The 24,262-nt window shown below is 42.6% G+C and overlaps 1 protein-coding gene across 2 annotated transcripts in view; it reads right to left on the reverse strand.

Moving 5' to 3' along the window:
• Positions 1-14,732, reverse strand: part of CHMP4C (charged multivesicular body protein 4C) — a 35,156-nt gene extending 20,424 nt beyond the window's left edge. For both annotated transcript variants that reach the window (XR_014780372.1, XM_084787913.1), the window contains exon 1: positions 14,400-14,732. Coding sequence is in view for 1 of the 2 variants with exons in the window: in XM_084787913.1 (XP_084644039.1) it covers positions 14,400-14,589 (190 nt within the window). In the remaining variant the exon portion in view is untranslated. The remainder of the gene's footprint in view (positions 1-14,399) is intronic.
• Positions 14,733-24,262: the final 9,530 nt, after the last annotated feature.

Raw genomic sequence — 24,262 nt, forward strand, 5'->3', positions numbered from 1 at the left:
TTGCTTTCAAAACATTTGGGAGAAATGTGGAAAAACTCATCTCAACTCCACACTGTAATTCCTGATACTGAAAACTACAGGTTGGCCTACACCAGAATCTCAAACTTAGATTCAACAAGAATGAAAATAGGTGAAGCAGAGAGAAAGCGACTTAAAAGGGCAGCTTTGGTTTTGCTCCTATGAGAGAATAAAAATATTCTGTATGATGATACTACTACTACTACTAATAGTGCCAGGATGGCGAGAAATGTCACTGGACATGAGCCTCCGGCTCAGAACACCAAGAGGAAGAGGTGGGGCACAATGATGTGGGAGGACGGCCATGTCTTAGCAAGCATAGCACAGCTGGCTCCATCCACTGAGGCCATGCAGCCGTGTGTTCCAAAGAAGCAAGGCATCTAAATGTACATTCAAAATTGAAATTTGTATTGTTTCCCTTAACCCTGTGTCAATAAACCCAGAAACTTCTGCATGGTTGAATCTGATCCCAAGACACTTGAAAACCATTGTCACTTTTTCCCGCCACTTTAACACTTCTCACAGTTGTTAAGAAAAAAGCTGTCAGTTCCTAAAAGCCAAGAAGTACAAATAGGTCTCTCCATGAGATGCTCTTACATGAAGTGGCAAGGCCACTGATACAGCCTGAGTGGCCTTAACTCTGAGATTCCCAATGAGCAATCTCAGAGACAAACAAGTGCTACAAATCTAGCATTACTCTGATTCAGCAAAGCACACTTTCAGAACCTTGTAATTTAACTCACTTTGAAAACATAATTCAATCTTTCCAATGCCCTGCATGTGCTGGGGAGCAGCTGGGGAGACCTGGACAACATTCTTTCTACAACAAAGGCATCTATTGTAGTCTCTTCCGGGTGAGAAACAGCCAAGGTTTGTCTCCTTAACAGTGATGTGCTCTCAGCTCAGGAGCTGTGGAACACTGTGCCCTGTAAGCACACTGCTAACAGGATGCCTGCTGGTACATTTCAACCACTCACTAAGCCAAAATGGAAGAATTATCCACGCAATCCAAAATTGAACCAGACCTGTAGGATACCAGTCTACCCTGTCACCAAAGAAGGAAGGTTTTCCACAATCAATGTCACATAATTCAAGATGGCAGACAGAATTGCCACTTCATTGTTTATATCATAAGTAATATATCTTCACTTTAAAGGGTAGTCTATTCCCCTTGGCCCAAGGTGTATAAATGAGGCCATTGTTAAACCATAAGAACCTTGGAGAGGCTGACAAAAGCAGCAAACACAGACACTACCCACCTACAAAGAAAGGAGTTTTTGTCTGTTTCTAAAGTGTACACAAGAGTGTGAGAGCCCTTCTCTTGCCCAGTAGTAGGTGATGGATTTGAGAGAAGAAATTAACAACGAGGCTCCAAAATCTCAGCTAAGTTATGAGTGTGCTTAAGAGACAGACATCATACACAACTGGTTATGTCATCTTCGTTTCTTACTGGAAAGTCTTGTGATTGTGCTTTCTTAGGGAATCTTAGTATAAGCCCTGTTCTTACACAAACACAAATTATCCATTAGGAATGCCTCCTTGAGTGGTACATGCATTAGTTCCCACAATACAGCTTAAACAGTTCTGTTCAAACTCATGGGTTATAAGCAAAGCAGCAAAGGAAACAGTATGCATTTTAAGACTTTTCCCCAGGATCATCTCATATTGTGAATTTCCCTGGACTTTTACATGCTCAAAACAATGTTCTTTTTTTTTTTTTTATTTATGTCAGTCTCCTAACTACATACTGAGTATACACCACATGTTAGGCTCTGAAGGACAAAGAAATAAGGTGACAATTTCTGGAAGGTAAGACACGAAATGGGCACTTAAACACATATTCCTCATTCCATAAGCCACACGTATTTATAATGGTTGGGTGGGGCTCAGTGAGAGAGAATTGTGAAGTACTCTGGAGGCCCTATGGAAAACCAGGGAGGTGGCATTTGTTACTATTACGTAATGCACACTGTGCCCGTGAGTACTAACATGCATAATCTACAATTGGACTCTAGTGGTAGAGAAGATATAAAGGAAAAAAATAAAAGAGATTTACAGGGTATAGTGGGCACATGGATATTTCAAAGCCCTGGACACATATACTTAACATGCGATCAATAAAATACATGAAAGCCCTATGCGCATGCACTCCACATGCTGATCAATAAAATGCATGACTTCTGCCCAGTGCAAGTTGCAGACCAAGGTGAACTTTCTGGCTTGAATACACCTTAAAGCTAACAGCAAATCACACCAGCGGCTTCCTGTGTGTAACCTCCATGTTTTCAAAGGTCTCCTCAGTAGTAAATGTCATAAAGAGGGTAAACAGTGGTGTGCGGGATTGTGTAACAGGAAGACAGACCAAAAAAGAATGAAACTGGAAAGGTAAATGAACAGTATTCTGAGGAAGGAGCACCGGAAACTGGTCTGTTCTGTAAGCAAGTCACTAACTAACTGAGCCACGTTTTGCATTTTAAAATATAAGTGATTGATTAATATCACATAGTATAAACAATTAAAAAGCCAGGCTGATCAGTATATTCTTCCTTCTTGGGGGGGGGGGCAGGGGAAGGGAGCACTAATGGACCGAGAAAATGGAAATTATCTTCTGATAAAAATGTAGCTTCTGTCCTCATTCTAAAGATGAGACCATTTTTGCACCAAAGTATCATGGAAGAGAATATTAGAGGGGGCAAATCTAAGAGGGGGGAAGATCATGATGCAAAAGCTTACGTTATGACGTAAGCACAGAAGACGAATTCCAAATGCTCAGTAAGATTCTCGGTGCTTACAACTAGTTTCTTCAGAGTTCAATTACCAAGCAGATGAAGCACTCAGTTATTAGAGCAACATACAAACATACTCATTAAAATGTACTTGATATTCTTTGTAAAAAGCTAATTAATTGTTTGACTCTGGGCAGAATACATAACTAACTAGAAGTGTTTATTTTTATTTGCTACTAGTGTTATTTATAACCTCACAAATTAGCAAACTTTATGAATCAGTTGTGGTTTAGAATGCAGGGGAAATGTGTGGGTATAAAAGGAGAGGGTATTAACAGGAGGTCTCAGGCACAGCAATTGTGCTTACCTTTCCAGGGGAGACATGCTCACAGATGTAATTTATTTGGCACATATAACATGTTTTATGTAATTATTTAATATGGTCCCCTACTGTAATTTCAAAACGTATCATGAGGAATTAAGAGTTTTAAAAATCCAAAATGTTTATTGAGTACTTGATTAAAATTTTTTTCCAGCAGGGTCTGGAGAGATGGCTCAATGGTTAAGAGCCCCTGCCTGTTCTTCAAGAAGGCCAGGGTTCAATTCCCAGCACCTACATGTCAACTCACGACTGTCTGAAACTCCAGATACAGACACTCCAATGCCACCTTCTGGCCTCTGAAAACACAGGGCATGTGGTGCACAGGCAAAAATAACTGTGTGTATAAAATAAAAATAAGTTATAATAATAAATTTATGCTACTAAATTTTTATTCAAGCCTGGTATAAATATATAAGCTCTATTTTATTTATGTCAGATATTAAATTTTAATTGTCTATATCAAGAATTTAGCTTCCTTTTTTTGCGAATGTCCTAAATTGTTTATCGGGTATGAGTTTCACAATCATTACGTGTATTAGCGGTAAGGGTGGAACTGGAGGGTATTGCGCTTTCTCCAGGATGCACGGCGTGAGACACCAGTAGTGTGATGGAACTTGTAACCCTTTCCAAGACCATGGCTCCTGTGGCCAACAGATGTCAGCCCTCATATCTCTCTGTGTTTGTGGACCAGTTTGGTGATCCACGGAGTGCCAGGATTTCTTCTGATAACCTTATGGAATGGATCAATGCGGATAACCTCAAAAATTTCTATGTGGAATCTTCACCAATTCATTAAGAATTCCTGACTCTCAAAGCCCCACAATGGCATCCAGCTCTCTCCTCAGCAACATACTGAAGGCTTAACACAAATTATAGCTGGTTAACACCATGATGGAGAGGCTTGCCGTAAGCTGCACCCTTAGGAACTGGGCATGTGCAGCCACCACAGTGGACACGAATCCTGTAAATCCTATAAATGGTATAACCTGGTGCCTTACAAGGCTTAGTGTTGGGGAGCCCTGTGCAGAGCGGAGAGCTAGCATTATTGCCAACAGCAGACCCTCAGAAGAAAGCACATCTCATCTCGTCAGACTGCTACTTCCTCTAAAGCTCCTGGATGCTTTTTTGGTGGGGGGAGGTGGTTGGGGTGGGCGGGAGGGGTGGTTGGAGACAGGGTTTCTCTGTGTAGCCTTGGCTGCCCTAGGCTCACTTTGTAGCCCAGGCTGGCCTTGAACTCACAGGAATCTGTCTGCCTCCGCCTCAGCCTCTGAGTGCTGGGATTAAAGGCACACTCCATGGTCCCCCACACCCCCACACCCCCACACCCCCACACCCCGCCCAAGCTTGTATTTGTATGCACCAATCTTGGCTGCAGCCAGAGGAAAGGTAGAAAGAAGCCTTTCTCCCACAGTCCCTTCCACACGTCCAAGAATTTAACTTCTTTTTAAAAATTTATTTATTATTATGTATACAGCACTCTGCGTGTACTCCTGCAGGCCAGGAGAGGGCCTTATATCACATTATAGATGGTTGTGAGCCACCATGTGGTTGCTGGGAATTGAACTCAGGACCTCCAGAAGAGCAGTCCGGTGCTCTTTACTGCTGAGCCATCTCTCCAGCCCCAAGAATTTAACTTCTAATGTAAGATTTTCAACTCGAACAGAGAATGACTGCCTTTTCTTTGCCTGTCATTTTAAAGATCACTGTCCTTGCATTCTTGCTTGCTTGCTCTCCTGAACAGTAACTAACGAGAGATGAGAAGAATTAAAATTGGATTTTAGAGTCACTGGGGCAAAGTATAAGGAACAGGCCTACAGGCCTGAGCCAATCAGGGGACAGCAGGTAAGTAACTAACTAACGTTCCCAAATGTTAAAGAAAAGAAGCAATCAGGAAATGGCTCATTTATGTATTACCCTCACTTTCCTCCCTTTTGTCTCCTTTCTAAACTTTAAAACCAATTGTGTGTTTGTTAGAACTTCTACCAAATAATAATCAGAAAAAGAGAAACTAAAATCAAACAAACCAAAATAGTTTCTACTAAATCCATAGAACTTTACTAAGGCAAAGATCTGAGGAATATAAATTTTTAAAACATCCCCAATGTTATCTGTTATTTTAAGTATCCATGTGATGTCATCCCTTATAAGCAGATTGACATGTAGATGACTCCAAAAAGGGTGGGGGGGTGGGAGAGGAAAAACACTGTGGCGGTTTGCATAACAACGACCCTCATAGGCTCACCTATTTGAGTGTTTGGTTTCACAGTTAGTGGGACTGTTCAGGAAGTATTAGGAAGTGTGGTCTCTTAAAGGAAATGTCTTACCGGGAGTAACTTTGAGATTTCAAAATCCTACACCAGGCCCAATCTTGCCCTCTCTGTGTCTTGCCTGTGGGTGAGGATACAAGGTCTCAGCTACTGGTCCAGCAGCATGCCTGTCTGCTTGCCTACCTGCCACCATGCACCTAACCATGATACCCTCTGAAACTGTAAGCAAGCCCCCAATTAAATGATTTCTTCTATAAAGTGCCTTGTACATGGTGTCGCTTTACAGCAATGGACTAGTAATTATGATAAACTCAAAATAGATCATGTATGCCCCCTCAAAACTGACCTACGAAGCAAGAATCATAAACTCAAAAGAACTGAGCATTGGCGACCTTGCCTTAAAGGCCACTGATTAGAACATACTTTTCTTCTCTGTTGTTAGATGGTCTGGTATCTGTACTTTGGAATGCCCACAGCACAGCAGCAACACTAAGCATCCCCGTGAATAGCTCTCAGTACCTCTGTCACAGCTTCCCAAAGGTGTTCATGGCTTACCATCATGGTATAGTCATACATTTTCTACTAACTTACTTGGCTAAATCAATAAAATGAAAACAATTAAATCAAAGAAAACTACAAAAATTTATGTCACACATATTTTCTAAGACTTTGGAAAATCATAGCAATTGTTAGAAACCGATATGACTTCCAAATGTAAAAATGATTAAACTAATCTCATGGTTTCTTTTCTTGGTGGCTTAGTGGTGCAGGGGAAAGCCAGAGGCCACCCGTGGGCCTTCTAACCCAACCCACAGAATCATCCAGAAACAGCTGAGCACTTCAATTCTGTCATTCATGCTCAGTCGCTTAGAACAGAATCTTCTGGGGTGTCACTGTACAAAGCTCCCCAGTGAATCTGAGGATGCTAACATATCATCAGTCCATAAAACAGCATCTGCAAACCACAGCTGTGTGGTACTATTTTAGGTTCGGAAACACAATTTACAGGGTATGTAGGGTGTGACTTAAAAAAAAAAACAGAAATAAGATGACAACAATGAAAACTATAGGTCAGTTGTTTCATATCTAGATGAATAAAAATCTTCTCAAGTATTGATCTGTCAAAGGGCCGCCAAAACGCTCTGCAGAGCCTTAGATGAAACACGTTCCTACTCTGCAATGGCCATCTTGGAATGAGGTCTTGGGCAGCATGCCGTAGGGCCTTGGCCTTGCAACTGTCTTACCAGATATTTTAATAAACGTTTTATGTGATAACAAAAACATCGGATTGCAGCTGGCTTAACTAAATAAAATAGTTCACATAAAAGAGGAATTAAAATGTTTAATCCTAAAACAACCACAGATGTTATTTAATAAGAAAAAAAATGTGAAGTGCTAAACATAAGCCTAATATACTGATTTAAAACAAGAAGAGGGGATGTTGATAAATGTGGGAACTGTGGTGGTCTCAATCAAAATGGCCCCATAGGGAATGGCACTGCTGGGAGGTATGCCCTTATTGGAGTAGGCATGGCCTAGTTGAAGGAAGTGTATCATTGGGAGTGGACTTGAAAGTTCCAGAAGCTCAAGCCAGGCCCTACGTCACCCTCTCTTCTTGGGTCTCTCTCAAGCACCACGTCTGCCTGAGCTTCATCATGCTTCCTGTTACGATGATAATGGAGCAAACTCTGAGCTGTAAGCCAGCCCCCAATTAATGCTTTCTTTTATAAGAGTTGCCGTGCTCTTCACAGCAATAGAAACCCTAAGACAAGAATTTAAAATTTTTATTTAGTATTCTCCCTGCTCCCCCGTGTGTGTGTGTGTGTGTGCGTGTGTGTGTGTGTGTGTGTGTGTGTGTGCGCGCGTGTGTGTGGGGACACACATGCTAAGTATGATGTGTGTGCAGAGGTCAGACAACTTTTGCAAGCTGCTTCTCTCCCTTCCATCCATGTGAAACCCTCTTACTTACTCAGGGGAGGAGGGGATAAACAAACAAACAAACAAACAAAATATTTAAGGAAACGCAAAAAACAAAACAAAACAACTGAAACCTTCTATCCACGCAGCACAGTATCTAAGCATGTGTCTAAGAGTTTAAGTTTTGTAGTCCTTGTCAGGGACTAGAGGGACATGGAGAGAGGGGAAAGTGAGAAGTTTTTAAATAACAGCGTAAGTGGAAATGGTTCTCAGGGCTCATATAGATTCTTGACGTTAGTCCACTGCAGAACGAATGTCCAAGTGGAGCTTCTGGGGTGGGGTGGGGGCAGGGGCAGCTGACTGTAAAGTAACACCTTGCATGGATACTAGTTAATGCTCTAGTTATACAACGTAGTGTTCTCCAGGAGCTAGCACACTGAGAGGAGCACAAAACAGTCAGACAACCGGAAGCCAAAAAACAAAACAAAACAAAACACCCTGATAATGTCTGGTGAGTATGGGAGAAGTCTGAGATCTTCCATAATCTAATGGAATCCTGGAACCATAAGACACAGATGCTAGCCAAGCCATGGAGTCAAGCCAAGTGCCCACCAACAGATCAACAGATAGAGAAAACGTAAGATGCACAGTGGGCCTGTCAGCATCCCGTCACTGTGATGTTTGAGAACCAACCTAAAGGAGGAAATGTTCAGACGCTGTTCCTGGTCCACAGTCCATTACTTAGGGCCTGCAGCACGGCTGAACATTATGGGAATGGAGCAGGTGAGCAAGAGTCGGATCACTTCATGACAACCAGTGAGCAGGGAGTGAGGGGAGAGATAAAGAGGACAACACAGAACTCCCAGGTACCCAGCCTCTTCAATGATATCCCAGGATGGACAACTATCATCCTCCAACAGCCAATCAAATCATGGCCCATCAGCTCATAAGCCCACTGAGAAGCTCAGAGAACTAAAGACAAAAAGGGTCCCAAAAGCCCACTTCTACACATTGCTAAAATGGGGATGAAGCCTTTAACATGTGGCATTTGGGCAATACTCTAAATATAAATGACATGTATGCCATCGACTGTTGCCATACAGAAGAGTGAAATATTTGTCGCATGCTGACAAATGGACTGGACTAAAATATTTTACGTTAAGCAAAATAAACCTTAAGCCAAAAAAAAAAAAATCCCATATTTCTACTCATATATGGAAACAGAACAAATGGGTTGAATGTAGAAAGGGGACTCTTAAAGACAGGGAGAGAAACTGGGGAGAAGGTAGGGAAAAGAGGATAGGCTTTTCAAAATTGATTTATGTATATATAAGTGTATGTATAGAAATGCCACAGTGAAAGCTATTAATTTGTAATTAATATGCATTATTACTATTAATAATAAAAATCAGAGGGACAGTATGAACTTCCTTAAGAGGCTAACACAGGGTGTTAATGAGGTCCCGTGAGAAACTCCTGAACCATTTCTTCTGGAGTAAACAGAGGGCATGGGAAGATAATTATTTCTGATCCAGGTCCCTGAATGACAGCCAAAGGAGAAACAACGGAAAGACAACAATTGCAATTACCCGCCTGGCCCCCATTTAGTGGCTCACTGAATAACAAGTCATAGGTTCTTGAGCTTAATGTCGGACAGAATCACTGTGTGTGCTCTAAATTCAGAGTGTGGAATCTACCAAGCAGCTCCTGAATTAGACTCTCCAGGGGGCACCTGGGAGTGAGCATTTTACTAAGCATCCAGACAGAAGCCCAATGCCATGGTCCAAGAGCCACATGCCTTCCCCATGGTCCTACAGTTTATGCTCTCTCACTTTCCCTGAGTTGTGTGTTTGCTCTCACTGGACTGGCCTTCAGCCAGCTCACTCTTCCGCAGCTCTTTACAGCAAAGTCCTCCCGGTCCCCACTGTGCGAGGTGGAAGAAATTGTCAAAGACAACGATACTGAAAAATTATATCAACAGCAATGAGGGCTCCTCCCACTGAGATAAGAGTGGGCTGTGAACACAATTCCATTCCATCAGTCCCAGTGCACTAGTACACTGCTCCATTACACACACACACACACACACACACACACACACACACACACACACACACATGCACACACACACACATACACACACACACACACACACAGCCTTGGCAGAGCATGGCTGCCTCCAGACTCAAAACCAAAATTCAACCTTGTCTATTCACAACCCAGGCTCCAAAGTAAATTAACCTGTTTTCATAGAGGACTCTGCCTTGGAAACTCATTTCCCCAAACAGACTTTTGAGGAAAAGAGTGAAAGGCTCTAGCTGCCCATTTCACCGCAGTCATGCATAGTGCCACTGAAGAGGTATTTTGCCCAAATCAGCTTACCTTCTTTTCTATCAAGGCCTATGGCCTACAGATAACCCTGACTGGATCCACATCTTACATACTTGGAATTCCTGCTCCAAATGTGTGATTTCAGGCCCTGGACAAGATAAGCAGCAGAGACAGGTCGAGTTAGGAGAAGCCACAAAGCATTAAGCTGGGGAAGCACTCACTCACTCTGAGGGTCTCAGTACCCTGTCCCAGGGCATTTATTTCACCAGCCTCTCTCTAGGCCCAGCACAGCAAGCCAGCCTTAGCACCAGAAACGTTCTTCAGGGGAAGGGAAATGAGGAGGATGAGGAAAGGGAGGAGTTGGAGAAGTGACTGATGTTCTCAAACATATGAAAGGCATGGAGACTCATTCAATGCGACTCTGGAAGGCAACACATGAGCCAATTTCAACTTCAAAAGAGTTGTTACAGGCCAAGGGCTGACATTTACAGAACTGTGAATGCTTTATACAGTGACGTTGCTCATCCACACAGCTCTGAGTGTCTATGTTCTCTCTGTCATGTGAGAGGTAGTTGGTAAGCCAACTGACTGGTCTGCAGACAACAGAGCTGCAAGGCCACAGTGAGGACCCTAAATCAAAGCAAGGATGATTGCTCCAAAGCTCAGGCTCTGAACTACAGCCCACAGACTCTGGATCAGATTACAACAATTAAATTTAGCAAAATCCCCAGCCAGTTTTCTGAGTTGTTATTTAAAAAAAAAAAAAACTCAAGAAGAAATAAGAGCAGACACCTCTTTGGAGTGTTCCCAAACCCACGTGTCAGCATGGGTTTGAAGTATGCTAAGACACCTCAGCTTCTAAGTCCACCAGGCTGGAGCATCAGGAGTTAGGTTGCTTACCCTATCCCAAGGAAGCATACAAGTATCCATTGCCCCTGGGTCTATGATGGAGAGAGGACCCAGGAAGCCGGGGAGAGGAAGAGACCTGGATTTTCAACCTCATTAAGAGTAGGAAATTACAGCGGACTTAGATTTTCCACCTAGAACTGGGCAGAAAGGAAGAATAAACAGGAAGCCCTTTATTGAAAACTTGATACCTGAGTCCAGTTCTAAGCAGCTAGATCAGCATCTCTGAGGGCAGGACCTTGGTGTCCAGGTGACTCCAAGAAACAAGCAGGATGATGCACTGTTCCAGGTGACACAGCAAAGAAGTAGGTAAAGAATTAAGTGATGGATAATATTAAGTCTTCTTTTGCCCAAAACAGATCGCTAGGTATAAAGCAAGAGTTGCAGCTATCTGAATAAGCTGCATTTAAACATCTCTGGCCTCCCAAAGTTTTTAATTAAATTATAAATCTTGCTCTATCTGTTTACTCTTTGGGACTATGAGGTCCTTGACTTTCGCAGTACCAGAGGTGCTGCAGAGCCCTTTTGGATGTGTTGCATCCTCACTCTTTCTGGCAAGGATAACCTCTAGAGAAGTGTGGGGTCAGAGGTCAGAGTTAGCTACTTCTCATTTCCTTGCTGCTAATTATAATTCAATTTTCAGGAAAAAAATGGATCAGCATGTATGTTGTTCAACAGTAGTGCACTGGCAAAGTAATTTGTTTTTCTGATTCGTGAGATCAATGCAGCTCTAACTCTGTCCTTTAGGTGCTTTGGTACACCATGTTTGAAACACTGAGGGAGGCCAGGACAGTGCCTGGAAGGCGCCCAGTGGGAGGAACATTCCATCAAAATCCAGTTTGATCAGTAACATGAAGGAATCCCTGATTTGAGATCCAACAGACACCATGCTGATATCTACTTACAGGTCGGAAAGATTCCCATCGCCTGTTCAAACATGGGGAACTGAAGTGTTCCTTTAAACCATTGTAGTCGGTCTGCACATTTAGAGTATTTGTAACTACTCCAGTGAGGTCCATCTTTTGGCATGTTTTATTCTTATTTAGGAACAAGCCAGGAGTGGTGAAGCGTGCCTTTAATCCCAGGCCGTGCAGTACACGGGCAGCAGATCTCTGAGTTCCAGGCCAGCCTCGACAGCCTGAACTACACTGATGCCCACTCAACTTAAGGACATTTGATTTGGTATTCAAAGAGCTGGTAAATTGGAGGGGCTGTTTTCTTCCTATTCTCTTTCTGGTGTCATCCACAAACCTGACTGAGAAATACCTACTTCCCCTGCCCTCTGCTTACTCCAAAAGAAACATCTCAGGAGCTTCTAGCGGGCCCTTCCTAGCACCCGGAATTAGTTCTTAAGGAAGTTCATATGGTTCTCACGATGCAAATTATTTGGCATTGTGGTTCAGAGATTGACATTCAGAGCAGTCCTCCCCGCTTTGGTTTATTGTCTTCACAGTCACATAGGGAATTCCAGGTTAAAAAAAAAAAAAGATAAGTAAATAAATTAAAGTTACTCCTTTCCATTGCTGTAGAGCCATTCAGGACTGAAGAACTAGCAGTTTCTAGAATAATACTACCTGGCCATTCAGCTAGGATGCTTGGCACTCTAAGTGGTCCAACTACAGAAGTAAAGCTTCGACTGAAAACACATTATATCGATCCAACTGCAGTAAATTACAGCTAATCTAGCAGCATCACTGTGTAGCACAGGAACCTTTCAGTGCTCAGTAGTTACGATCTTATTTTCCTATTCTTCTGAAAGTAGAATTTCAGAAAAGAAAGTACTTTTAGCGGTGAACAGAAAGGAGGAGCCACTAAGTGTCCATGGAGGTCTATGGTTTGCTTGGGAGATGCAATGCCACTGACAGTGCTCCTAATGCACAGGCCTGTGGCTGAATTCATTCTGTAGCTTATATTAAAGATGGTCTCATGCAAACCAGCCTCTGCCTATTCCCAAGACCACTGGAACCCAGGCCTGGGCTAACAACAGTGAACTCATGTACCTAAATGGCGATGAGTCCATTTTTGCTCCGATTAATCGCTTGCTCATAAGTGCATCTGTAACTTCCCTGATTTAAGGAAACTGGGTCGGTACTCAGCACTCTCCTCAAATGTTTTGTCCTTGTTTCTCATGTCAGCTTGTGGTACACCCTAGGGCGCATTTCTGGACACCAATGTAACCCTTATTATGTTACATCTCATTCTCTGAAAGCAAACCTCTACATTTTTACAAATTCCTGCAAGCAGATGTTCAACTTCTCATCCGATCAGGTGAGTTACCACTGGAAACAAAGGAACACACAGTTCCAAGCAATGGATAAGTTGCCTGTGCCTTGGCAAACATCCCGGAAGTCCTAAGAGTGCAAAACTAAAGAGAAGGGTGGAGTCACAGCGTGACCACTGACTTTTTAGCCAGCTGTAATGGCATGGCCTCTGTTTAGAAAATGCCACCGCATAAGCTCCCAAAATAGCTTTCAACGCAGAATTTAAAAACAAAACAAAACAAAACAAAACAAACCGAGTTCTTAACTCAGAGTCATACTTTCTTGTGGCAAAGGTGACAGACAACAGCAGAGAAGAATGAATAAAACGTGGCCTTTCTGTGTGGATAACAAGAGCATGCGTATCAGGCCTGTTTTTATAAGAAGAGGTGGAGTCAAGGTCACCTCCTTGAGGCATCACTGCTTCCATGCATTACACAAAAGAGTGTCATAAGGGTGAGCTAATTCTTCCCAGGGCTTCACTGTGACTAACCTGGACTGGGGGGTGTGGCCCAGGGGTAAAGCACTTGTCTGGCATGCATGAGGCATTGGGTTCTGTCCTTGGTACCCCCAAGTCCATGGAAGGTGAGAAAGAAGAATCAGAAAAAGATGATGGGCATGAGGAGGAGACTGCTCCGTCCCCCAACCCATTGATATGGGAAAGAAGCCAGACATAGGGTCACAAATATTCAGAGTTTGTCAGTAAGCAGAGTCGTTGCCCTTTTCAGTGCAGGGTCCTCACTGACCTGAGATTAACCACTAACCAGTTCGTCTCCTCCCTGGGTTTTCAGGCACACCACCGGAGCACTATACTGCAGAAAACAATGAACTCTGACAAAGAGCAAAAGGTTCAAGGTGTAACAGACTCACCAGCAGCCATTACTGACTCAAAGTCCTTTGTGTGCGCTAAAAGCCAGTGATAGGAAACTTAATGTTTAATTCCTTCTGTTTTATAAGACTGCAACAGCCCGACAGGCAAGTGAAGTTTTCAATAGAAGAGGATAAACACGATAAACCAAACACGACAGAACACCATTCACCAGAGATTTATTCACACATAAGCTGCGTGTGTTACCTGAACACATACAGGAAAAAATTGCCGTTTATAGTAAGACTGTCAACGGGGCTGAGCCAAGGGTGAAACTCAAGGGGGTGCCAGAGAGAGCACTCTCAAGTTAAACTTCCTTTGAATACAGTGCTCTTACAACTCAAAACTAATACACGAAACTGATGATGAGCAAAATATCACATAAAAAAAGAATTTAAAAAAAAGTACCATTAAAACCCAAGATAAAGAGAAAATGACGAGTAATATACATCCGGACTTTTAAAGTTTTGATTCTAGGCTCATCGGAGATTGATTAGGGTCATTTAAATATTACATACAAATATCACTCAGGGCGCTTACTGGAATTTTTGGCAGGTGCTGGCTCATCTCATCTCAATCACCAGGCCCTGGGGGTGGGGGTCAGGTCAGTTCCTAGAAAGGCAAACCAGCGGGCCTGTGGGGGAGACTCGGGCTCCCAGCTGGAGATTGTCCCCGGGGGAAGTTCTGGAAGTGGCTGAGAGCGGCTCGGTCTGGGACGCAGCCTACCTCGCTTGTTCTGGGAGCCGTGTTTCCTGGCGAGGGCGAGCTCCCTCTGGATTCGGTTCTCCAGGTACTCCTGCTTCTTGGCCAGCATCTCCTCGGTCTCCCGGAGGCGAGCCAGGGCCTCCTGGGGGCTGGGAGCCGCGCGGGCCCGAGAGGAACGGGTCCCTTTGAAGAACTTGCCCAACTTGCTCATGGCTGAGCAGTGGGGGGGCGAGCAGCCCGGTCCGCTGGGGACAGGTGAGCCACACACCAAGCCCACTGTGCTCTTGAGAGTCAACAAGTTGTTTCGGCAGGTGACTCCCACTCCCGGGCGTTTGTTTCCTGACCAGGCTGGGCCCCGCCCTCGGATAGCCATCCTGAGTGGGCAGGGCTGGCGGCCGGCGCCACCGCCGTCTGAGGAGTCCGGGAGCCGCCGAGAAAAGTTGGCCAGAAGCGAGAGACTGATTTATCAGCGCTAGGGACACATCCAGGAGCGACTGACAGCTGAGAAAACGGCTCACAGAAAAGCATACCCACGACGTTCCAAGGGTCTCTGTCCAGGCCTGAAAGCGCAGGTGGCCCACCTGAATGTGCAAATGTGCAAGTGCTTTTTTTTTTTTTTTTTTTGAGAGAGAGAGCTCACAGTCTTTCTGTTTCCAGTCTCTGTTCTTATGAACAAGAATATTCTGTCATGTCCCTCTGAGTGTGCGTCAGGACACACCTGTGGGCACAGAAGAGGCGCTGGGCTCCCTCAGCAGGCCTCTGCGTTTGTACAGTCCAGCAGGCTGATGTGTGTGTGCTTGGTTACTGTTTGGTATTGGATGATCCTCACACGACTTCAAGTCGGTGGAAGATGGTGGCCACCTCTCCTAACTACACGACTTCTGTATGGGTTTGGAGATCCCATTCACTTCCATAATTAGGAATGCCAAGCAAGAGTGCAGCCAGACTGTTCTGTACCTGAGCCTTAAATGGGGCTACTACTGTGTTTGTATCTTTGTCAAACACTTTTGTATGGATGGTCAAGTAACAGGAAGTAGAAAATACCCTGGAGAAATTAAATCATCTTTAATCCATGATTGTTTTGTGAGCCTTACCTCTTGGAGAGGCAAGCGATGTCTTTGGTCAGATGTTAGAATACAACGGAAAACCTGTTTGAAGTGCATTGCCAAGAAATGGCCTGGCTTTCAAGGACTCACCTCATATGCCACACTGCCACATTTGAACAACATCATCAGAATCTATATGTGATAAACAGACTAGTGCTAAAAGCAGCATCCGTCAGTAACAAACTCATCTTTGATATCCTAAGATCAGTAAACCAATTTGCATGTCATTATAGCCAATTAATCCATTTTTATCCAACCTTGGTATATGTAGCAGAAACTTTGCCAAACTTTGAAATTGAACATTGAGGTTTACTAGTGTCATACACACACACACACACACACACACACACACACACACACACACACAGTAGGGGCCAGGGCAGGACAGGAATTTCTGTAATAGCCACAGGCTCCTATCATATTGAACTGTCCATCTAAAGCATATGGCCAGTAACATACATTTTACTCTAATTTTAATTGTACCCAAATGTGACCAGTATTTTTGTTAACTATCTAAAAGCTCCTAGAACATGTTTCCATACTTGTTTTTTCCTTGATCACATTTTACTCCTACCAATGGTCACTTGACCCCACCTTTATTGGGTATGTTCTATATCTAAGATGCTGGGAAATCACGATGGAACTTACTTTTTAAAGTTAGTAGTAGTAACAGTTGTAATCTTTTGAGCACCCACTGTGTGTCACATATGCTACATGCATTATCAACCATCTGTAGATAAACTTGACCAAATAGCTATTTCTACTTTTAATGTACACAACTAAAAAAAAAAACCTTGCTAACTCATGCATGACTACACAAAAGTACCTTTGTGAAGCTGCCTCAAGACTACACTTTTTAGGATGAAAATAGTCTCTTTTTCTCCAACAGATGAAGTAACTTGGACTCAACTGGGATTGTCCCACAGACAATCAAAGTTGAAGAGATGCTTCAGGCTTAAGCCTCTCCTCTCTGGTCTTCCCAGGCAGGTCTGGTAGGTGCTCCCCTACTCCAAGCAAGCTAGCCTGGGCCACACAGTAAGATTATGTTCTTTTCACTATTTATACAACTCCCCTACCATGTGGGTCCAGAAAGAAAATCATTAAATATTTGTTTAATTACATAACATGAAATGAAGGGAAGACTTGTTATGAGGTCTTGAAAGTAATAGATCCTATGGGGGCTCACCTATGGAAGAGACTGGTCCTTCTCTTAGCAGCTGTTTGTAGCCCTTTGCTACAGGGGTGAGGGTTTTCCAATCCCAATGGGCCAGCTCTAAATATGTATACACACAAGCAACACTAAATGGGCTCAGCGGCTCTCTCGTGTGTGGTGTATGTGTGTATGTGAGCATGCACGAGTGTGCACATAGACAGACAGACAGATAGATAGATAAATAGATAGACAGACAGACAGACAGAGTCATAAACTTGAGAGGGAATTAGGAGAACAAGGGAAGAGTTGGGGGCTGGGAATCATGTAAATATAGTACTCATATATGAAAGTCTCAGTGTTTTAATTTAAAATGTAATGGATCCTATAAACATTATTAGGTTCATGTATGCTTAAATAGAAATGTATCCACTATATTAACATTATCTGGTGGTTTACCAATTACACGTCTTTTGGCTGGTGATGGTACTGAGAGAATATTGAACAACAGGAACATGGGAACTAAAAGGGTTAGTAAGCTGTGTGGCCCGCTTCCTTCCCATTCTTCTAGCAGATTCCCTACTATGGTAGAGGTGTTAGGGGAAAAAATTGTTTTCTGTTTTTCCAGAGCCTACAGCTTAGGGGAGAACTCAAATTATCTCACAGATAATAGACTTGGTGAAGGAAAGTTTTAACATGAGGAGAAATCTGGGGAGTATAAAAACAATTAACAGAGAAAACAGATCTTGTCATGAAATCAAAGAAAAAATAGCCTGAAGGAAGAAAAGTGAAAACTAAGCTGTTATTTGAAAAATGAATATAAGTCATCAAACTTTGCACAGGGAAATTAGTGCCCCAGTAAAAGAAATTCCTTCATCCATTCAGTCAGTCATCATTTTTCTTGAGTAAAGTTTTCTAAAGATTATTTGTATTGTTGTTATTTTTGAGTGTGTGGACAGGTGTGCACACTGGGAAGTATCCTCAGAGGCCAGAAGAAAATCAGATCCTGGCTGGAGTTACTGGTCGTTGTAAGCCACCCAATATGGATGCAGGGATCCTAACACTGGTCCTCATGACAGAGCTGTGTGCTGCCCAGTTTTATGTCAACTTGATACAGGATAGGTTATCCGAGCTGAGGGAATGCCTCTGTAAGACTAGGCCTATGGGGCCTATGGGGCCTTTTCCTAATAAATGATTGATGAGGGAGGCCCAGTCCACTGTGGGTGGTGCCATCTCTTGGCTGGTGTCCTGGGTTCTATAAGAAAGCAGGCTGAGCAAGCCATGAGGAGCAAGACAGTAAGCAGCACCCTTCCATGGCCTCTGCATCAGCTCCTACTTCCAGGATGCTACCCTGTTCGAGTTCCTGCCTTGACTTCCCTCAATTAGCTATGACTCAGGATAAATTACCCAAACCTTGTCCTCCCCAAGTTGCTTTTGGTCGCTGTGGTGGCTTGAATAAGAATGCGCCCCCAATAGGATCATAGATTTGAATGTGTGGTTATTAGGAAGTAGAGCTACTTGACAGGAAATAGGAAGAGTGGCCTTGGAGTAGTTGTGGCCTTGTTGGAGGAAGTGTAACGTTGGGGGTGGACTCTCTCTCCCTCCCTCTCTCTCTCTCTTTCTTCCTGCTGCCTGCAGATCTGGATATAGAATTCTCAACTATCTCTCCGGTACCATGTCTGCCTTCAAGTCACCATTCTTCCTGCCATAATGATAATGGACTAAGCATCTGAACTACAAGTAAGCCTGAATTAAATGCTTTCTTTTATAAGAATTATTATTGTTAGCATACCTGCCCCCAGTCTGCCTAGCAACCTATGACATCATCACCTGCCTGCTACTAGGTGTGCCAGCTGCCCAAGATATAAAAAGGGCAAACCCACTTCGTCTTCCTCTTCCTCTCTCCTGTTCTCTCTGTCTGTCTCTCTCTCCCCTTGAGACCCTGCTCCCCTCCTGCTCTCCCATACTCCTATAATAAGCTTCTCCATAACATATCTGTTGTCTCATTTTTAATCCTAACATCAAATATAGTTGTGGTTTTTCTTCAGAACAATGGTAGCCCTAACTAAGACAGTCATGATCTTTCACGATGCAGTAATAACCCTAACTTAGATAAGCAATAAGTGTTCTTAATCACTGAATCAGCTCTCTAAATCCTTGAATGTATTTTATATCCTCAATGTATCCATGTATTTTTGCATCCTGCATTCTTGTTAAGGGAAGACAGACAACTAAGAAAATAGTATATTGTACTGCAATATGAAAGAATGTTAGAAAGACTTATAATATGATATACATTATGCACAAAAAGTGTTGCAATCTGTATTATTAGAGTTTGTAGGAAGTCCATAGAAAAGGAGTTGTCAGAGTTCCTTCAAAGGCACACAGAGTTCAGAAAACATGGGGTCTATACCATGCACTAAGGAGTCCATATTTTAGCAAAAAAGATAAAGTAAGTCATTAGTTAAAATAAAGACTTTAGACAATGATTTATACTTCAATAGAAAACTATTTCACCCAGAGTAATGTAATGTAGCACTTTCAGAACTGGCTGTCATAGGTAAAGCAAAGCACATTTAAAATTAAAAACTATTCTCTTCCATTAATATGTAAGTTCAGTGGGAGAAAGATAATGCTTGCCAGTAGGTAAACCATACATGTATACATTAGTGTTTAATCCAGCAGTGAGATATAGAAAAGGAATTTGTAAATCAATGGCTTAGATGTTAAAAACAACACATTAATCTTCATTCAATACTCATCCTAGAAATGTGATTTCATAAAGAGTTCTCAGCGTCTGGAGGATTTTTCATTTTCTAATCTCAATTGATCTCAGCTAATAAGGAGGCTGTTGTTAAAAAGAACGATCTCGTTCAAGATGATTTACCATGGTTAAGATGGCAAAGGAAATTGGAAATTTATAGATCTGTTAAAGAGACCTAGATGTCAGGCTAATTGATACATTTGGCTACCCTTTGAAATCGCATCCATTTTTAGAATGTCAAATGAGCTCTCTAAAGCAACAAAGAAAAATCACCCTTTAAGCACACTGCAGAGCAGCATCAAATAGTGACCCATTAAGCAGCTCAACAAGCATGTACACATTCTTTCCCCGAGAATTTCCTGTTTCTCAGAACCAAATACACATGGCACATAACATGTAAGCACAATAACAAGCACAAAGGTAATCATGATGAGAAGTTAACAATTTGGTAAAAACCAAAAGTTTGAGTGCCTTAGTTCAAAAATGAAAGCGTACAGTGCTTGTGACTAGAACAGGTCTTTATCAACCCCTGTTTAGAAAGATGTTAAAGAACCCAGTGGCTCTTAGATTTGACTGTAAGCCTGGCCACCTGTCGCCACTGAAAAGGCTCATTCTGCGCTTGGAACTACAGTCACCTCATACCAACAGTGTGTCAGTAGACTAATATCAGAATACTCTATAAACGCTTTTTCGTCTTCCTAGTCTGGAGCCAGAGTAAGCCTCGGTCAAAATCTACTGGAACTTCCCACCTTCATTTAAAGTCATGGTCTTCAACAAGTCAAGCTCATACAGACCAACCCCTGTCAATGCCTACTAGACTTACCCACCCACCCTCAAGCAAGAGGAAAAGCTGAAGGAGGAGAGAGATGTACTCGGTGTGCCACATTGAGAAGAACAGCAAAGAGGTCTGGTGATACTTCCAGATTCATCTTGGGTCCTAATAAGAAGTTCAGGTTTAAATAGAAGTCAAGGCATGTGTAAGAGAGAGCAGTCATGGTCAAAGTGTGGTCTTACCCATCATTATCTTGGCTCCAGTCCCTCCTGAAAGGTGATATGACAGCTTGGCAGAGCTGTATGGGATCTCTTTCTGAAAGACAGGTTCACGGTTGGCATCAGCCTTTGGCCTTTTTCTTCTCCCAGCATGAGATTCCCAGGGGAAATACCGATTTTCCAAGGACAATTGTTTCAGTTGTTTGATAAGAACAGGGAGAGGAACAAATGTCTCTCTGGAATATTTTCTTTCCTGCCAGGATAATCATCCCTGGCCATTCCCTCTACCTCCCCAGGGCCTCTCTGCTTCGGCCCCACTGTCTCTCAGCTCTGGCTGAAGTGTACAGCCCATACATGCTACTCCCCTAAGTAGACCTGCCCTTCCAGGCTCCCCACCTTATTCACGCTCTCCTCACCACCCCCTTGCATTTAGAACTGTTACCTATCTTCTCAAAGTCTGGCACCCACAGGCCTCCATCTCTCCCCAGCATTGTTTCTCCACTCCATTTACCACCACCTGTTGGTTCAGTTTTTTTTAACCAATATATTTTATTATGAACTTATTAACTGAGTGTACATCCCTTATAACCCAACTAACCGAAACAATAGGAAAAGAGGATTAAAAAGTAACAAAACTGGCCGAGCATGGTGGCACACAGCTTTAATCCCAGCACTCGGGAGGCAGAGGAAGGCAGATTGCTGTGAGTTCGAGGCCAGCCTGGTCTACAAAGCTAGCCCAGGACAGCCAAGGCTAACACAGAGAGACTCTGTCTTGAAAAGCAAAAACAAACAAACAAACAAGAATAATAAAACTGTAAGGGTATTAGTTTTGAGGAACAATTTTTTTTTTTGGTGTAATCAACAGGATTTTTTTTTGTTGGAACCTGGAGTAATCGGAACCCAGAACCTCAGCAGGAGTCCGGAGCCCTGAAGCCTTCTCTCAAGTGGTTTTCTTTAGGAGCGTCTCGAAGTGGAGCAATGAACAGCCAAAATTATCCCAAGTCTCCAAAGGCCACGCCTTTAGTTTTGGGCTCATTTATACATCTCCTTCCAGAGTCTGTTCACGGATCTTTTCAGCTGGCAACAATCAAGTTCCTGCATGAGGTGGTTTGTCTTTTAGTGGACTCACCTGTTTTCATAAGACCGGTCACCATCCCACACTTGGGATCATAACAAAAACAGGTTTATCTTTCCTTCAACCACTTCCTGTGTCCTGGGTTGGTTTATAGGCCATTTCTTTTCCATCCCCTCTGCCTCCAGAGTGCATCCCAAGGGAGCAGAGGTTGGTATTTACTTTGCTCACCAGAGTCTTCCCAGTTTGAAAGGCAGAGCTTAGCACACCGCAAATATTCTATTAATATTTGTTGAAGAAATGAATGTATAGAAAGTGTATAACTGAACAATGGAGATATAATATGAATAAATTAATAAAATATATTAAAAAATAAAAAATAAATTGAAAAAAGAAAGGATAATTAAAAAAAGAAAGAGTATAACTGATAAAACATCTAAATCATAAACTAGATCCAACAATCTGCATCATTATTCTGATGATGTCGAAGAGATAACCTTATCACGCACGTGAAGACAGGCTTTCTCTGTGTAGCTTTGACTGTCGTGGACTAGCTTTGTAGATCAGACAGGCCTTGAACTCACAGCGATCTGCCTGCCTCTGCCTCCAGAGTGCTGGGACTAAAGGCGTGCGCTACCATGCCCAGCTCCCTAAATCAACATTTTTACTGCAAGGCCTAACAGATTTATAGACAAGTATGAAAACACATTTTACGAGGCAGGTTTATAAAGAGTTATACAGAGAACATCAAAGAAGCCAGAGTAGGGCATCCAGAAGCTTCTCTCGCCTCATGTATGCTATCAAACCCCTTTCCTCAACACCACAGGTATCTTTTTCATGGTGCCCAGTAACTGCTTTCTTGATCTTTCTTCATAGGCATAAAACTAGATACCAGTCCTTCAACAAGGAGGTAACAGCTCTTTGGACTTTAGATAAGAGGAATGACACAGTACACATTGTTTGGCTTTTATCTTTCCACTCCTGTTACCTTTTTGTTTCACGAAAATTCTTGCATGTGGCTGTGGTTAACTGGTTCTCCCTGTGGTGATGATGACTATATCGTGAGTCATTCGTATTTTCTGCTCCTGGTGAATGTTGTTTGTTTTGTTTTCTGACTTTGAACTATTAACGACAGTGCTGACACGAGTGTTTTTCTGACTCTCCTCTGGTCACACTCCGTCCAGCACAGATTGACAGTACTCTTTCAGATAGTTAGGTTGTGACTATTTTTTTTTTCATTCTAATACCTGAGAACAATGGCCTCTACCAATACCGAGAATAAAGGAAAAAAAAAAACATAAACGTCACAGACAGGGAACAAATGTATAAAGAATACATCGGATTATAACCACCTAGTAAGTGATAAGACAGTCATAAGAATAGCTACACTACACTTTGTAAATATCCCAACTTTTAGAAAGAGATACGAGATGATTGCATTTGCAAGGGATTTGGGAAGATGCATCGAAAGACATTCCAAAGCGTAGGGAGCAATATAAGAATTCAAGGGAAAGGAAGGTAGGAGTAGGTCCTGGGACCTATGGTAAATTTAGCTGGGCAAGTACATAAAAGTCTAAAGGGGGGGCTTTTTCAGTAATCTATTCAGTGAATTTTATTTAACACTTAGAAAATAGGCTCACAGCAATTTTAATACAATGAGCAAGAGAAGGAACCAAACTTGATTTCAGGGAGCTTATAAATTAGAGGGGAACACAACCAACCAGCAATCACATTTTAAAAATGCAAAATCGAACCTGGGACAAATGTTTTGGAAAAGATAAAAAAAAAAAAAACGCATATAAAGCATCAAAACTGAGGCTGGTTAAGGAAAAAAAAAAAAAAAAAGGACTTCCTAAAAAGGTTAGTGACAATAGGAAAATAGAAACGGACTAGGCCCAGCAGAATGATGAGCCTTCCAAATAAAGGAAACAGTTGTGCAAAGGGCCTAAGGTGACAGGGTGCAGAGCGATGAAGCTGTTAGGAGTCAGTGAGGGAAAGGTAGGTTGGGCCCAAATGTAAAGATTTTTTCCACGTTTTTATTTTATTTATTTTTTATTATTAATTTATTCATATTACATCTCAGTGGTTATCCCATCCCTTGTATCCTCCCATTCCTCCCTCCCTCCCATTTTCCCCTTACTCCCCTCCCCTATGACTGTGACTGAGGGGGACTTCCTCCCCCTTTATATGCTCATAGGGTATCAGCTCTCTTCAAAATTTAAATATTTTAAATGCCAAAGACATTCCATTTTAGATGTCTTGAGTTCCATGTAGTTGTGGTCACGTTGTATTTAGTTCTGGATCAAATACAGAAGAGTGCTTCACACGTAAGAGATGTTGAAATTACTTGCTGAACTGCCCCAAGAACAGATTTTATTTTGTAGATAACAGAACCTAAGGCAGGAGCTGGGGTGGGCAGGAGAAATCAGAACCCAGGAGGAGTGTGGCAGCTGGATTTATTGACAAGCATGCATGATTCTTAGTGGTAAGGACATTTGGGAAGCCTTGACCTAGGGCAAATTCTAGGGAAAAGAAAGCAGCAGGTGCAATGAATGTATAGACATTATGAAAGAGCACAAAGGTCTATCGGACGGGGGGCGGGGGCATCGTGAAGGTGCAGGTAGGGTAGAAGAGGATACATCTGAAAAGCTTTACTGGATAAACTATAAAGAATTCTGCGCTAATGAGGAACTGAGAAGACATCTTGTGCAAGGAAATGACTTCTACAGGGAAATGTAATCCAGAGAAATTGATAAACAGAGAATGAAGCATTTCTAAGGGAGACACAGTGGTGTTTGGTGG

The sequence above is a fragment of the Acomys minous genome (assembly GCF_964271855.1).
Source record: "Acomys minous genome assembly, chromosome: 1".
NCBI lineage: Eukaryota > Metazoa > Chordata > Mammalia > Rodentia > Muridae > Acomys > Acomys minous.